Source organism: Miniopterus schreibersii, assembly GCF_964146895.1.
Source record: "Miniopterus schreibersii genome assembly, chromosome: 6".
In the NCBI taxonomy this organism is placed as follows: Eukaryota; Metazoa; Chordata; class Mammalia; order Chiroptera; family Miniopteridae; genus Miniopterus; species Miniopterus schreibersii.
Genome location: NC_138107.1, coordinates 11045575 through 11062906, shown reverse-complemented (window position 1 = coordinate 11062906; position 17332 = coordinate 11045575). Strand labels below are relative to the sequence as shown.

General features: G+C 52.6%; 1 protein-coding gene across 6 annotated transcripts in view; it reads right to left on the bottom strand.

The window, feature by feature from the left end:
• DAAM2 (dishevelled associated activator of morphogenesis 2) overlaps positions 1-17332 on the bottom strand; it is a 131172-nt gene that overhangs the window by 63293 nt on the left and 50547 nt on the right. For all 6 annotated transcript variants that reach the window (XR_013999076.1, XM_081141033.1, XM_081141029.1 and 3 more), the window contains exons 2-3: positions 7609-7834; positions 2182-2271 (exon numbers count right to left, since the gene is read on the bottom strand). Coding sequence is in view for 5 of the 6 variants with exons in the window: in XM_081141033.1 (XP_080997159.1) it covers positions 2182-2271; positions 7609-7776 (258 nt within the window). In the remaining variant the exon portion in view is untranslated. The remainder of the gene's footprint in view (positions 1-2181; positions 2272-7608; positions 7835-17332) is intronic.

The window sequence follows — 17332 nt, the reverse complement described above, 5'->3', positions numbered from 1 at the left end:
CAAGAAAAAGCCTCAATCCTTCCCCAGTGGGCAAAAAAGATGTGATTTGGATAAACAATGTTGACTGAAACTCTATCCCTCTCCTCCAGCCAAAGGATCTGGTGCTGGACAGTACACAGGCTCTTCCTGGCCCTGGCTCTGGCCCTGGCCCTGGCCCATTTGGCCGTTCCTCCTTGTCTGCTCTCTGCCGAGCTCCTGCTTCCAAATTGGCATGGAAACTTACCTCTTCCAGAACCTGTCTACCAATCTGGACTTTGCCTTGAACCCCTTAGCTCCTTCCACTTGGGCTTCATGATTTGGTTTTATAAAACCCAAATTTTAGACCAGTGGGAAAGCTGCCTTGATTTGGTCTTTGTGACTTCATGCGACTATGCGTTAAATCTCCATGCCTGAGGCCCCCAAATTCTATCTTCTACCTTGGAGAAGGGATCACAGAACCAGAAGCAGATGCATCATCAAACACATACTTCCCTGCCTTTGCTGGCTCCTCCTTTACCCAGTCCACATGCATTTAATGAGCACCTACTACAAGCCAGTCACTGTATTGAGTCCTGAAAGTACTGAGCAAAATGTCATAATCTGTATCCTCCATAGTGTCAGAGGCACGGTGACAAATGTTCTATGGAAGAACTGTCCCTAGTGGACCATGGAAACCTTGGGGGGCATCTAACATGCGGCTCATGAGGGGCAAGGTGGTGGGGGCTGAGGACAGGGCTGAGTTATTGAGGATGACTGAAGCTAATGCAGGTGGAGAGGGTGTTACAGACAGAGGAAGTGCGTTGCGGGAGGAGGGGGGCATGGAGCGTATGGGGAAATTACACACAATTTGATTTGGAGGGGAGAGAGAGAGAAGTCCTTACATTTTAATATTGCCTTTTCTTTTAGCTGTATATAAGAGATCAACTTGGAGGAACTCCACAGTAACTCAATTTGGAAAGTGGGGAATCATGAGACATGATTAATTACTCCCCAAACTAATTTTCTCATTCCTGCCTCCCTTCCTCCCACGACATGAGTTTTTGTTTTTTTGTTTTAAGATGTGTTTTCTGACAGTGAGATTCCTGGACACAGAACGTGGTACTCCGCAGGTGCTCAATGCTTGCGCACCGAGTACGCCAGACAAGGACTTGCAGTGTGTGGAGCCCGTGCATCCATCTCGCCACAGGTTCGCAGCCTCCGGGAGGCAGGGTTCTAGCAATGGTGCAGCCACTCGCCATAACCATAGCCGGCTGGTGACTCTGGCTGGGTCCACTGCCTCTCCAGGAGCCCCTCGCCTCACGTGTACAGTAAAGGACTAGCCTGGATGGTTTCTCAGAGCCTTCCGACTCTAAAATGGTGAACGATGCTAGCCCTTCACTTTTATAAAGTCGGTCTGTCAGTGTGGAGCTCTGCTTGGGACGGGGACAGCCAGGTCCTAAATCCCAAACGCTGCACGCCCAAGTCAAAGGAGCAAGCTGAAAATCCAGAGGGCGCAGGGGAGAGGAGAGCGGTGGGTGAAGGAAAGAAAAACAGAGCGAAAGAGAAACAGACAGGCTCACAAAGGGGCATGAGACACACAGAAAGAGGTGAGCAAAAGGCACTCAGATGGAGAAAAGGGGGCGGCGGAAGGGACGCGGAGGGGAGGAGATAAAATCCAATTAAGCCCTGACTGAGGCCGCACACCCCTTCCTAGGGAGGGCTGAGGTCCGGAGGCTGAGGACGCGGGTTAATGACCTAGAGGAGAGGGAGGAGCGGGTGGGGAGAGCGGGACTGATGTGTGACCCTCTGTGCGACCCTGATAGGGTGCTGCCCTGTGAGGCTGAGCCTGGGACAGGGCAGGTCCTAAAGATTCAGAAAAGGCCCCTCCTCTCCCTTCCCAAAACCGGGTCCTTACAACAAAGCCGCCCCAGGGTGGCCCAGGGTGGCCCGCCTTCCAGGCATGGGTCCGGCACACAAGGGAGTCTGGATGTGTCATCTGTGTGCCTCCCTAACCCGCACCTGACCCAGCAGGCACCTGCTTCAAGGGGTCTGAAGCCCGGAGCCCTACTTCCCTGCGGGCAGGCTCAGGAGAGCAGGGGCTTGGTGCCCCGACCTATTCACGGTTCCCTCCAGCACCCGGCGCAGCGCTGGTGCGTAACAAATCCACCCAGGGCGGCCGGCCCCGCACCCCGGGGCGGCAGCCGAAGGGGTCGGGGGCGGCACCTTCTTTTTGCTGCAGTAGATCTGCCATTTCTTCTCAGGGGGCAGCGCGAACACAGCCTCCCGGTTTTTGTCGGTGAGATCCAATTCATCCTGCAACGACAGCAGACAAACGTCTGTATCCGGAGGCGAATCTATTCAGCCTCCGGGAAATGACAAGGCCCCAAGCCTATGCCTCAGCCCACGAGCCTCCTCGCAGAGAGGACGGGAGGCCTGACGGGCAACTCCTCCGCTAGAAACAGCCGGAGGCCTTGCCTCGGCCCAGCCTGTGCGGCCTCGGCCACGCTGGCCCTGCTCCTGTCCCCGCACCTCGTCTCAGCAAACCCACCCTCCCCCTCCGGCCCCAAACACCTCTGCAATGTGTAGCTAGCCCTTAATCTTCTTATCCGGGCTTCTCGTCCGTCTTCCTTCCCTTGTCATTCTTAAACTTGTCAACACCGTAAGTCAAGGCCAGACAAAGAAAGGAGTCACTCTACAGACCAGTCCCTGCGCCACCCCAGTCTCCCTGACCTTCCAGGCCCTCCTCCGGGGATCCGCAGGCTCCCCTAACCTCAGCATGGCTCCCAGCCCGGGCTGGGGGAGCTGGTGAGAACGAGAGGCTGAGAGCTCTCCTGGCAGGAAGGGTGCGCCAGGCGAAGAGAGGTGGTGACCTGCTTCCCGGAAGGTGTCCCTGCCAGAGGTGGCCCCTGCACCAGCGGGACCCTGAGACAAGGCTGTGCACGGGCAAAGCTGGGGGCGCCGGTGGGCGAGGTCACACTTCCTCAGGGGAACGGAGCTGTTTCTGACATCATCAAGCTCAGGGCAGCTCTGTGGGTAGTTTGGGGGACTTTATAGATGTGGCTGGGTGGTTAGCCCCTGAAGCTCTCTGCTTGAAGGTTCTTGGCCTGTGATCCATGAGCAGTGCTCAGCCTCATCAAAGACATAGCTAATGGGCCAAGGGGAACACAGTGCTTCTCAGCTCAATACTGAGGGGTTTTTAAATTAAAAACAAAACTCGCATTAAGATAATAAAGCCCACTATTACTAACCTTTCCATTTTCAAAACTGATAAACAGTGAGAGTAGCATCTACAGTACAAAGGTCTAAAACACCAATATCCATACTCTTTCCCCTCTACTTTTATTCACAAGAGAACATTTAAATTTTCCCTTCACCTCGATCAAAACTGTCCAGTAGGAATACAATGTGAGCCACATGTATTTTTAAAATTTTCCAGCCACATTAAACAATTAAGGAATAGGTGAAGTTCATTTTAATAACACATTTTATTTAACCCCAAATATCTAAAATATGATCATATCCACATGCTGTCAATGTAAAAAAATGATCAGTGAGATATTTTACATGAAACCTGGTATGTATTTTACCCTCCAGCTCATCCCAGTTCAGACCAGCCACATGTCAAGCGGTCAGTGCCCGTGTGACCAGAGCCTGTCACCTTGGACAGCACACCCGAAGGCGATGAAACAACGCCCATCAGTTCACCTGCCTTTGGAAACCAAGGCTCCTACCATCTAATGCTAAACAAAGGTTCTTCCTAGCACCACGCTGGCCGCATCCGAGCGTCTGCAGTCGGAGCTCCCAGAGCCTGACCGAGGGCCCTTCAGTATTCCTTTCCCCACGGTCTGAGGGAGAAGCCTTCCCAGCTCCCAGCAGCAGCTCTGCAGCTCTGCCTGGCTCACACAGTCAGCTGTCCCCAGGCTGCCTCCTGCCCGCCCAGCCTGTGGCTGGTCTCACCCGCAAGCTCAAAGTGAGCCTCCTCCAGCAAGCCTTCCATGACCTCAGGTAAGGACGCCCCTTCCTTCCTGAACCCCGGACCAGTCACGTGCAGTGTTGCACTGTGCTAGTTTGTGCATCTGTCTTTTCTAGCCAGCGGTCTCTGTCGCTCAATCAAGGGACAATTCTCGGCAATTTGGCTCAGCCCAGAGAGCCTGTGACTCTGTGACCATTCACGCCTTACTGAACCCCTCTGCCCTGGTTTCCTCAACAGCCACACTCCTGGGCGGTCGCTCCTGCTTTGCTCTGGGTTCCTCTTGGGCCCCCTTGATGACTTCTCCTCTCTTCTGCCATCAAATGTTCAAGGCCCTCTGGGCACCATCCTGGGTCTTTTGGTCTCCTCTCTTGATGCTCCCCTAGGTGAAGCTTCTCAGTCATTCCCAAGGACTCAATCGTCATCCCGAAGTCTCTCAAACATATTCTGATCTCCTGAGCTCTGGCTGGGACCCCGCTTCCTCCTGCACTTTTCTGCCGGGAGGTACCTCACACACTCACGCGGGGTCGCTATGTGCCAGACGCTGTTCTAAGGGCTTCATGTTTACTCATTAAACTTGCAACAACCCATCTTACAGATGAGGAAACTGATGCGAAAGAGAGAGGCTGCAAATTAAGTTCATCATCCCGATCCCCGAAACCCGAGCCTCCACGGGTGCGTCCTGTCCTGTGTAGGGCCCAACACCCGCCCAGTTCCTCATGTCAGAAATCCGGGTGTCCCTGGATTCCTACTCACTCACGCATCCCAGCAGGTCCTATGATCATTTCTCCAGAATAGATCTTGAACCTGTCCACTTCTCTCCATCCCCGCTGCTAATGCCTGAGTAACATTCTCCCTGGCGGGGACTGTGCCAAGAGCCCCCTAATGGTCACCCAGAACCTCCTTCAGCAGAGGACCGTGAATGGTCTTTTAGAAAAGCAGACGGGTTCACCCCGCAGCCATGCTTAAAACCTTCCATGGCTTTCTGTAGCCTTAGAAATACATCCAAATTTATTCTCATCTTCATGACGTCTCCCAAAAGAACCTGCTCTCTTCTGTGGGGGACCCTCTGTGATTGTTCTGCACCCCCATTCACTTATCTAACCATCACTCTGTGTTCAGGTCTCAGTGGAAATGTCACTGCTCAGGGGACCTTCATGACCCCCATTCTAGAATAAAGCTCCCCGCTGGACACTCCCACAGGGAGTGTTCCTCTCCAAACACTCACCCACCTGTCATTACCATTCAAGATCAGTCTCCCCTACCTGGGCTTCGTGGAGGCAGGGACTGTGCCTGTTGGCTCACCATTAAGTCCCTGCCCCTGTAGAACCCAGCACACAGCAGTCTCTCAATAAACATTTTTCCTTTATTTGACCAATAACTGATGCTAGTCTCCTTGCAGACAAGACTTCTCTGACTCATCCTTGCTTTTACCAAATGGCCTAGTTAGTAGCCCTGCTCACTAAAGGCGCTCAGTAAATACTTGCTAAATAAAAGGGCCAAAGGCAGGAATACTTCTTCTCACGCCCATCTATCCAAACTCACGCGCTCTGATCGAGGAAATGTCCCTGCCACCCGGCCCACATGGCTCAGTGGTTGAGCGTCAACCTTTGAACCAGGAGGTCACAGTTCGATTCCCGGGTTGTGGGTTCAATCCCCGGTAGGGGGCGTGCAGGAGGCAGCCGATCAATGACTCTCATCATTGATGTTTCTCTCTCTCTCCCTCTCCCTTCCTCTCTCTGAAATCAACCAACACATTTTTTTTTTAAAAAAAAAGAAAGAAAACATCCCTTCCTGTGATAAAGTAAGACATACACTTTTTATCTTGGTTCCCAGTTCCCAGCGCAGAGCTCCTAAATCCCTTGGAATTTCCTGGGCGATAAGAGCCTCTTCTAGTGAAATGACTCTTGGTGGGACCTAGATGGCTTCCAGATAGGGGCCGGGCACCAGACAGATCAAGCCTTCACCAGAAGCCTAGGACTTTCAGCCTCACCTCTCCAACTCCAGAGAGAGGAGAGGGGCTGGAGACTGAGCTGAAACTCCATGATGACACTTCCATAAAAGTCCCTACATGGCAAGGCTCAGGGTTTCCAGGGTGCTGCCCCCACTCCCATGCAGGGAGGTTGCTGCACCCCAAAGTCCACAGGGACAGAAGCTCCTGTGCTCGGGACAGGAGCCTTACTGTTCTTGCCCTTCTGGGCCTTATTCTGTGTACCCCTTCATCTGGCTGTTCACTGGTATTCTTTATAATTTCCTTTATAATGGCAAGAAAAGTGTTTCCCTGAGTTCTGTGGGCCATTCTAGCAAATTATTGAACCTGAGGAGGGGGTCATGGGAACCCCCATTTTGTAGCCAAGTCGAACAGAAGTGTAGATCACCTGGGAACCCACTAGTTGTGATTGGTGGGTGAAGTGGGGGGCAGTCTGTGGGCCTGAGCCCATAACCCGTGGGGCCTGTGCTAACTCTGGGTAGTTAGTTAAATTGTAGGACACCCAGCTGGCGCCCACAGAGACCTGGAGAGCCGCTTGGTGTGGGAGCCCGCACACTGGTGGCAGCAGTAGTCTGAGTAAAAAGCAGGTCCCAGTAGCACTGACTGGCGTGGATCGGGCCCCGCAGGTCAGCCTACTGGGAAACGCTTTGCTCCCCCCATCCTGAGGACAAGGCACAACTTAGGATAGCAAGGCGTTTTCCTAAGCTCGGTGTCGTGAGGGGGCAGCTCTCCCCCATGGCCTCCACGGCCTCGTCTCGGAGCGTCCTGCTATTGGAGGGGCTAGCTGGCCTTAATCAGAAGCGTCTATATCGAATTTGAGTGTGGCATCGCCTTCCGAGTCACACTGCATCGATTCTCTATGGTCAGCCTGGAGCATGAGTGGCCGAGAGCTCGTGGAACGTGAGCCGGTGCCCATCACTCTGCTCAATGGCAGTTTCAGGTCTGAGTCCTGGGCTCAGGCCCCGCACCCCTGGTCCGGGGCTTGCCTTGGCCTGCAGGGTGTGTCACCATCAGACCTCCCCAGCGAGGAGCCGTGGTTCTTCCCATTCTGCCTCTTTGTGGTCAGAGGATGAAGTTTCACACTCAGGGGCTCCCACTGTTGCTCTGGTCCAGGTGGGTGTCGAAGAGTCAGGGAGAGCCACTGCCCGTGTGAATGACAGGGCTCCTGCTCCCTGCGGCGGGACGCGGGACACAGCCATCCCCGAGCCGAGCCGAGCCGAGCCAGCTCCAGCTGTGATGCAGGCATCTCCATCTCCGCATCTCTGGCCGGTCATCTCCTGTCCCCAGGAACAGTGTCTGCCTACAGAATGCCACCCTGTCTCTCCTTCCTGTGCCTGAGACAAAAGGACCCCAGGGGAATCCGGAGAGCAGAGGGGTTGTGATGTCCTTTGAGCTCTCACTGCTCATTTCACAGAAACCTGGGCCTGCTCTTTCCACGGTGGCCTAGTAGCTGCCCCGCAGGTCTAGGAGCCAAAGGAAACATGGGGTAGGTCTGCTCTTCTGGGGATACACTTCATGGTAAGTGGCTGTTTCTCCCACACGGCTCAGGTGTCCTTGGGGGCCACCTCAGCCCCAAGCAGAGCTTCAGAGGTGACGGTCCCAGGACATGGGCCCCTGCCCTCTGTCTCGCTCTGGCTGCTCCAGCCCCTCCCCTCCTCACTGTCAACACCCCCCCTGGCCCCTCACTCACCACCAGCTCTGCAAAGCGGACGTTGAGCTCCTCCGGGTTGGGGATCGGACCGGAGAACTCCATGTACTGCAGGGGGCTGCTCTCCCGGAGGTTGATCTCGGGGAGGTCGCCGCCCCCGAAGCAGCACAGGAAGCCCAGGCCATGGCGACTCCTCTTGCGCGGGGCCATGGTCACTGCAGGCCAGGGGGACAGTCAACAGGCAGGTGCCCTAGGTCCTCATCGTGATCTGGGTGGGAGAACAGAGAGCACAGAGCGGTCAGGCATGCCAGCCAGGTAGGTGGGGACAGCAGTCCCTCTGCCACCATAACTTCTTTGTCCCACCTCCCTTTTCCCACAGCGTCTCTGTTTTCTCTGGCTCCTTCTACCTGGAGGCATTTCCTGCTCACCACACCCTCCCAGTGTATCCTGCCACACACTTTCAGATTCCTGCCCTGTGCCCCTAGAGCAGAAAGGAGGGGTGTCGTCCCAAACTGCACTTCCAGAGGTGAGAGATGGCCCTCACCTTACCTCCCCCATCACAGTCAGATGCACTCCTCCTCCCTACTCTCTGGCAGGTCCACTTCCAGCAGGGCTCACTCCCTCTCATGATTCATTCTGGAGTTTGGGGATACATGGTTTAAAGGCTTTATACAACAGGGAGGGAAGGATTGAGGTATTTTTAAGTATTGATTCTTAGCTGATGCTTCTAGATTGGGGTCATGAACAGAATAAGAATGTCTCCACGGTCTTTACTTACATCATTGCTAAAAATGCTGAGCCCAATAAGGATACAGACAGACCGAGCTGGGAATGCCTAAGAACTAGTCAACACTCGCAGGGAGCAGTCCTCCAACCAGCTCTGTATCTACAAACCCAGTAATTATCCAGCCCTCTTTCCTACAAAGACACCAGAGGAGAGTTTCCTGAAGCCCTGTGGAGCTCAAGATATGCCTAACCTAAGGCATTCCTTTGACCCCAGCTCTAGAACCTTATCAAGAAAAGATAAGTGAAATGTGGCATCACTTGTTCCCAGTGAACTCAAGGTAACTTCTGGAGAACATTGCTCTGTTTCCTGAGTCCTAAGCATCTAGCTAATAATTTAGTCATCTGATCTGGCCTCTCATATAAATCATGATGCATTTTAATAGTCATTCTAGAGCTTTTATTTTTTTTTATAAACTTTGTGGCAGGTGTCTTAATAGGCCCAGGAGAGCCTCAAGTAACCCGCCACCCAAGGTTGCCTTATGCTAGAGGTTATTTATTCTGTATTTACATCTTGGCTCTGCACAGCCACAGTGAAGGCTCCCTGAAGGCAGGTCCATGCCTCCTGCTTCTTTAATCTGCAACCCCCATTTCTATAGCTAATACAATGATACAATGCCTTGCACTTAATAAGTGTTCGATAAATATTTCGTGGTCAATTGAAAAACGACCTGTGTTTTCAATCAGTCAAGAACTAATGATTGAGATCTCTGAAATCTCTAACTTCTAGTGGTTGACAAGCCAACAGGAACCTTTATAGGGCACAAGGGGACAGTCTCAAGACGGGGGGTAGAGAAAGCAGCAGGCGGGCTACCTGAGCAATCCTGATACATGGTGGCAAAGACCTGGAACATACCCGCACTGAGGAAAACAAGAGAGGAAGGGAGGCCACGGGACTTGTTAGCCAAGAGTGAATGAGACAAAGCCCTGGGCCCCGACTTTGTTAGAGGCCTGGTAAAGCACCAATTCTGCAGGCCCATGGGGTGGACTACCCTGAGTGTCCCCTGCCTGATGTCAAGTTAAGAGATGATGATGCAGAGTACAGACCAGGTCCCCTCTGTTTCATCAGCCTCCAAAATGCAGCTCCAGCAGGTGGGCATGAAGCTTGGGAAGAAAGGAGGTCGGAGGCCTGGTGAGGCTGGGCTGATGGCCTGATGGGGTTTGGGGAGGGATGCACTGATGTCTGAGAGGACCCGTGAACTCTCTTTTGCATTCACCTCCTCAGCTTCTTCTCACCCCCTCCAGCCCCCACCCCCACCGCCCCACACCATCTTCTTTGCCCTTCAGATCCTGAGCCAGGCTCTGCCCGCAGGAAGCAGGGGCAGGGGCAGGGGCAGGGGCAGGGCAGGCAAACAGCTGGCACACCCCGTTAGTCTGGCACCACTGTTTACAGCTGTGACTTCTCAGATGGGGTGGTGCCATGCCATACCTGTCCTTAAATATTTTTCATGTCTGTGCTGAGTACAAGGAGTGATGGGGAGTGGCTCAGGGGAAGGAGGAGTAGACCCAGACTCTCCAAACAGCAAGTGGCTCCCCCACAGAGAAGGACCTGTGCACCCAGGGGAGCGCTGCGTGTTTGCCTCTTTAAGGGGTGGCCTGTTTGACAGCAACTGAGTATGCATCTATTTCTGAGGGTATCCTCTGCCCCATGAACTCCTCTTTAAGTCTGTTGCTGCCTCCCTTTCTTAGGGACCCATCGAAATATCCAGAACTAAAGCCAAAGATGTTCAGCTGGACATTGTCTAGCTCCATGGAAGAGATCAGAAAACTGAGGCCCAAAGAGGGAACGTCTTACCTGAGGTCACACAGGTGAGGGACAGAGCTGGGACTGAACCCCAGGGCTCCAGTGTTCAGGCTACAGTCTGACCTACCTCACTGGAGCTCATCTTCCCACACCAATGGCCTTTTTACCCAATGCCCAGCCCCCTCATGACCTCCATCCACTAGAGAAGACCAATCTTAACAGCTTAGTTCAGAAACAGCTCCAGTCTCAAAGGTCCCCTCTAAACCAGGAGAGGGGCATGGAGATCCCACAGGCTATCTGATTTTCTTCCATCAGGAGGAGCAGCTTCCACCTGCCACAGCCCCAGTTTGCCATCCACCCCTGTGCCAAGCCCTCCTCCGCTTGAGCAGAGTCTCTGAAGCCGGAGGAACTGGGATTTGCCTCCTGGCTCGGCGCCCCTGAATATGTTTCATGGGCCTTAAGCTCTGAGAAGCTCAGGTTTCTCATCTGTGACACCAAGATGATAGTAATTGCATCTTCCTCACTGGGCCTTGGTGGACAGCAAAGGAGGTAATATGAGTAAGACGCCTGGAGACCCTGGGCCCTCACGCTGCTGTGGCTTCGTCAGCATCATCACAGCAAGAGAGACGCCCTGCCAGAGCCCCAGCCAGGAGCCCTTCTCCAGGTGGGATGGGCCACCAAGCCGGCATCGTAGAAACATGCCCAGCAGCTTTAAGAAGCCACTGGCTTTGCCTCCGGGAACTGGGAGGTCTGACCCAGAGGATCTGAGCTTCTCCTCAGGCTCTGAGCTACCTCCAGTTGGAAAGGTAAACCCTTGTCACGGACCCTGGGCAGAGAGGAGGGAAGATGGAGGGGACCAGAGCGAGTCATTTCTCCAAAATCCCTTTACAAAGATGGGCAATGGAGGTCCCCACGTTAGAAAAGATTGAGAAGCAATATGGAAAAACAGGAAGCAACAACAGAACTAAATCCAGTGGACTTGAACTTGGGCCAGAGGGATGTAACCTGCCCCCATGCCACCCACCTTTCTCTCCATGGAAACGTCCCCGATACCAATAGCTCCATGCTCTCCCTGTCTTGTCTTCTGGCCCCAAACCCTTCTTCTCTTGTGGGGACAAGGTCTTCCAGGACTGTTAGTCCCTAAACACAGACCAACCAGCGGCCTAAGACACCAAACCATCTGGCTACTACCAGTTAGCCCTCCTGGAACTGTCACAGGGGTCTCCTCCAGCCCTCAGGCTCCTGCCAGATGGCGCCTCCTTACTGTCATCTTTCCACATTGTGGAGAAAACATTCCTCAGCCCAGGAGACTGGGGCTAGTCGGCAGCCAGCAGTGGGGCAGGGGGTCATGGTGTTATCCTATCTGGGCCTCAGTTTCCTCTCGGTGCAGTGGCAGGGCTCGATGGGAGAACTCCCAGAGCCCGGTCAGCCCTGGCCTTTTACACATCTGGCTGGATCTCCTTCCCAAAGATTTCCCCAGGCTCTCAGCCGGCACTGAGCGCTCCTCCCGCATTCCTCCCACGCCAGGAAGCGTTTCCTATCTCGTGAGCGCAGGGGTCCCCGGGGGCCAGGGTTCGGGGTAAGGGTTGGGATATGACTTCAAAAGCCCTGTGTCATCAGTGCTTGCTCCTAAATCGTAATTAAAGCAGAATAATATTAACACTGAGACTTTGACATTTGCCAGACACTGGGCTATATGTGCATTTCATCCCCACAACAACTCTCTGAGATAGGTGGCATCATTTTAAAGAAGTTAGTAAAAGAGAAAAACAACGCCTGTGGTTCAGAGAAGCTAAGTAACTTGCCTAAGACACATAGCTAGTTACGGCATAGCTAGGATTCAAACACGACTTTGACTCTAAAGCTAAAACCACTAAGCCATAGGGCACATGTCTAAGGACTGTCCTAATCTGAGACCTGCTCAGAGCTTTCTCAAGAGTTCTATAGGTTCCGACCCAACCATTCGTAACTGAGTATTTCCCATGAGCTGGGCCAGGTGTCCTCACAGCTCCGCGATCTCATTTTAGCCTCACAGGGACCGTGTGAGGTGGTTATTGCTATCTCTCCCTACAAATGATGATACTGAGGCTTCAGCAGCTGTCACATGGCTTGTCAACAACACCAGCTGCTGAGAGACAGAGCTGGAACTCACAACTAAATATTCTGACCCCATAAAATAAAAATAAATAAATAAATAAATAAATACTCTGACTCCAAGTTTAGTGCTCCTGACACAGGATCAAAGCTGATTCACAAACCCTCCCTTTAGCTCTTGGGACCAATGCTGTGGCTTCAGAGTATTCAAGTTGCCTTCTCCTGTCCCCTTCCCCCAGCTCCACACATGGGGGTCACAGGGCAAGGATATGCTATGGTGTCTCTCCCTGGCCACTTCCAAAATGCCTGCTAGGAGTCAGGTGCTGTGCTGACAATTTAGTGCTTTATCTCAGTCCCTGAAACTCTCCCATAACATGACTATCCCTTCTTACTGACGATGACATCAAGGCTCCCAAAGGCCAGGCCCCTGGGCCAATGACCACGTACTATGAGTGAAGGGCCAGATTTGGAGGACACTGGTGGTCACTTGAACACATGTGCTTTTAATCAGCTTCTAGCCTGTAACCCTGACACTGACCTGGGTGGCGATAACTAAATGAGTCATGGTCCTTCTGGAAGGTGGTCCCTTCTAGTGTAGGAGCCAGGGAGGCAAGGCAGTCTACAGCTAGAGAGACAGGTGCGGTGGCAACACTGAGAAAGGGGACCCGGCTTAGCCCAGGGAAGGCGTCCAGGAGAAGATGATATTGAGCTAGTCTTGAAAGAGATGAGAAAATTAAGGAAGGGTAAAAGGTGGAAAAGGCATTCCAGGCAAGGGGAACAGCATAAGCAAAGGCACGGAGGCAGGACCAGCATGGTGTGCATGAGGCCAGAGTTCTGACCAGTGGCCTATTATTTTGTGGCTAAATTAATAAGCAAAGGGAATAGATAGGGGGTAAGAGTACTTTGGTTTGATCGCACAGTTCAGGCATCCTGGGGAGCCTGCTTCTTTGCCCTCCTTTCCCCACCATGTCCCCTGGCGTCCAGGTCTGGTAATGGGGCCCAGAGCTCTACAGAGGCGCTGCATGGAACATAAGGAATGTAAACAATTTCCTGTTTCACAGGCAGGAGATTCCTCCCTATATACTGACCCCCTATATGCCACTGGGGGCCACCTAGGAAACAGACTCAGGCCCAGCTGACCTGGGACCTGGCTGCCCAAGGAAGAGTCTATGCTTTTCCATCTTGAGCCTCTGCCTACCATCTCCCATGGCCCACCTACACCAAGCCGGCTCCCACTTCAAGCCTTGAAGACCATCCCCTCATGCTTTGGGGGCAGCAAACAGACTCGGAATCCCTCCAACCCTATCAACACACGCTTCCAGCCCGAAGCTGTCTGAATTACCAGCACCCAGCTCTACCCACAAGCTCGAACTCGGTCGCTTCAGCCAAGTTCTTAGCCTCTCTAGGTAGCTCATAAGGAAAATGGGGAAATAATGACAGCACATTCTTCACAGGATTGTCATGAGGACTAAATTAGTTAATATTTGGAAAGCACTTAGAAAATGCCTAGTAATAGGAAACACTATTAATAGCTACACAGATATGCCACTGTTATAATGAGGAAGGTACCTGAAAGTTGACTGTATATACTACAGAAAGTTCTCTATATGAATGAATCTTTCATATTATTACAGGGGTTGGCAGATATTACAGGGGCCAAATCCAGTTCACAGCCTGTATTTGTAAATATAGTCTTACTGGAACACAGCACACCCATCATTTAAGTATCATCCATGGCAGCGCTCATTCAACAGAGACCCATGGCCCACAAAGTCAAAGACATTCACTGCCTGGCGCTTTACAGAAAGATTACCCATCACTGTGTCATTAGGTTGAATTATATGGAGCTGACAGTATTCAATTATGTTTAATCTACACAATAATTAATTTCACATGGTTCGACTTAGTGTGCTAGACAGGCTAATCACATGTCCTGTCTTACTAAAACGGGAGGGTTGGGTTCTAAATCCAGTGATTCTGATTATAATAAAGTTACACCTATCATTTTTGAGCACCTACCATGTTCAAGGTTTATCCTGAACTTTCACCATACTTCTGCAGGGTAAATATGATTACCAACACTCCCATCCACACACCCACCACCTTTTACAGGAGAAAAAGATTGAGGCTCAGAAGGATGCAAAGTATAAAGCTAGGGCTCAGTCAGGTCTCCAGACCCCACTCCTACCACTGCCCCCACTCAGTGCTGAGGCTCCTGGGAGTGAGATCCATCTCTGATTCCGACAAGAAATGAAAGCACAAAGACATCCCATCTCCCACTTTCTACAGGTCCATCTCCCAGACAGGGCTCGGCCACTGGCTGATGGGGCCCAAATGTCACTTCCCTGTAACCTCAGGACAGGAGAGCGTGAGCCTCAGGCAGGGCTGGGAAGGGGGTGGGGAGCACTTTCGAAAATAATCAAGCTCTCTTTCCAGGACTGGGAGCTATTTTTAGCAGCAGCCTAAATTATGGTTTTCCCCTCTGCTCTGGGAAAGGCAAAGAAAGCAAGAGTCAGCTCTCTCAGCCCCAGTCCCCTCTGTGCAGGCTGCGCTGCTAATTGGGAGATGTAGAAAAGGGGAGAAGGGGAAGGAGAGAAAAGGGTATCTTGCTGGGAAAGCGAAACTAAAAATTCCCCAAAGTGGCATTTCTCTGACATGGGGGTGAATGTGGAAGTCAAGGATTTTCCAATTGGTTTCTCATTTTGAGAAATAAATAGGTTTCTTTGTCTAACTAGGGTAGAAAACAAGCAGATACTAGCTCTCCAAGGCCACGGTCAAGCATCCATCTATCCATCCATCCATCTAACCACCCCCCATCCATCCATCCATCCATCCACCCATCCATACATCCATCCATCCATCCCCCATCCATCCATCCATCCATCTCCCATCCATCCACCCACCCATCCCATCTATCCCATCCATCCCATCTATCCCATCCATCCCATTCATCCTATCTATCTCATCCATCCCATCCATCCATCCATCCCCCCATCCATCCATCCATCCATCCATCCTTCCCCCATCCATCCATCCATCCATCCATTCATCCATCCCATCCCATCCCATCCCATCCCATCCATCCCATCTATCCCATCCATCCCATCTATCCCATCCATCCATGCCCCCATCTATCCATCCATCCCCTATGCATCCATCTATCCCATCCCATCCATCCCAACCATCCATCCATTCTTCCTTCCATCCATCCCATCCATCCATCCATCCCCCATCCATCCATTCATCCATCCATCCATCCCATCCCATCCATCCCATCCATCCATCCATCCTTCCTTCCATCCATCCCATCCATCCATCCATCCATCCACCCCCCTATCCATCCATCCCCCATTCATCCATTCATCCATCCCATCTATCCCATCCATCCATCCATCCATCCATCCATCCCCCATCCATCCATCCATCCATCCATCCCATCTATCCCATCCATCCCATTCATCCTATCTATCTCATCCATCCCATCCATCCCATTCATCCATCCATACCCCCATCCATCCATCCATCCATCCCCCATCCATCCATCCATCCATTCATTCATCCATCCCATCTATCCCATCCATCCCATCCATCCATACCATCTATCCCATCCACCCCATCTATCCCATCCATCCATGCCCCCATCTATCCATCCATCCCTTATCCATCCATCCATCCCCCATCCATCCATCTATTCAACCATCCATCCATCTATCCATCCATCCATCCTTCCTTCCTTCCATCCATCCCATCCATCCATCCATCCATCCATCCATCCCCCAGCCATCCATCCATCCATCCATCCATCCATCCATCCATCCCCCAGCCATCCATCCATCCATCCATCCATCCATCCATCCCCCAGCCATCCATCCATCCATCCTTCCTTCCTTCCTTCCATCCATCCCATCCATCCATCCATCCATCCATCCATCCATCCATCCCCCAGCCATCCATCCATCCCCCAGCCATCCAGCCATCCAGCCATCCTGCCATCCCAAGTGACTGCCAGGTAAAGGGCCATTTCCTGGGCTTTTCAGATGAACCAAACATCATCTATCCTCCCCAGGTTGTTGGGGAAGCACGCGCATAAACAACTAGGCTGCAAGGGAGGGAGGAGGTGCGGCTCCAGGCCGGGGACCACAGGGAGAGAGAGTGACTTCTGGCTGGTGATCTGGAACATTCTCCACAGGAAGTGGCACTGAAGCTGGGTCAAAGAGGAGGAAAGAATATTGACACATGCCAGTAAGGGTCCAAGAAAGCATTCACAACAAAGTATACCAGAGTGTCTGGCATCAGGAAAGGCCCAAGGTGGTGAGGGGTGAAGGGAAGTCATTTTCCCAGGCTGGACGTGGGGCTCAGAGAGGGGCAGTGGGAAACAAGGTTGGGGCAGATAAAGGCAGGTCCAATGCCAGCTGAGGAGCGGGAGCCACTGAAAGATGGGTGGGTGGGTGGTTTGCTGGCTGGTTAGTTGGTTGACTTTTAGTAAAAAGAGAGAGTTTGTGAGACCTGATGAGAGCTGGGATTTGGATGAACAATTCTGGTGACACCATAGTAGGTGGGTTACAGGAGAGATAGACAGAGAGGAAGAGTTAGCAGGCAGCTCTGTGTGTCTAAATAAGAGTCAGTGAGGCCCGGAATGGCCAAGAACAGATAGGAGGGGACAGATGCCAGAGATGTCACGGGGTGTGCCAGCACGTGTATGAGTAAAGGGCTCTGGCATGGCATGCACTGGGCACAGAGAGCAGGACTTGGGCTGCACATGAGAGGGAGTGCCGTGAGCTCTTTGGACAACAGCTGTGAAGTAAAGGAGAAGAAGGAATTTCAGCACCCAAGTGTCTGCTACCCATCAGAGCCAGAGGGGCTCCTGGCCAAGGAGGAACCCCAATACACGTGACCCCAGCACCTCATCTCCTCCTGCTTCTGGCAGCCAGGCCCCTCCTCCGTCACACAGATAAAGGCTGCAGGGAAAAGCAGCCCCAGCTTCTGCTTGTGTGCTCCTGCCTGGTCTCCCCCAGAGCGCCCAGCGTGCTGAGCACTCACACTGTTCCAGGCAGCCGGGGTGGGAGGGGTCCCTACTGGCCACTCCTCCTGGTCCTCTTCTCCCGGGTCCTAGGACAAAGGCATGCTGTCACTCACAGGGGCAGG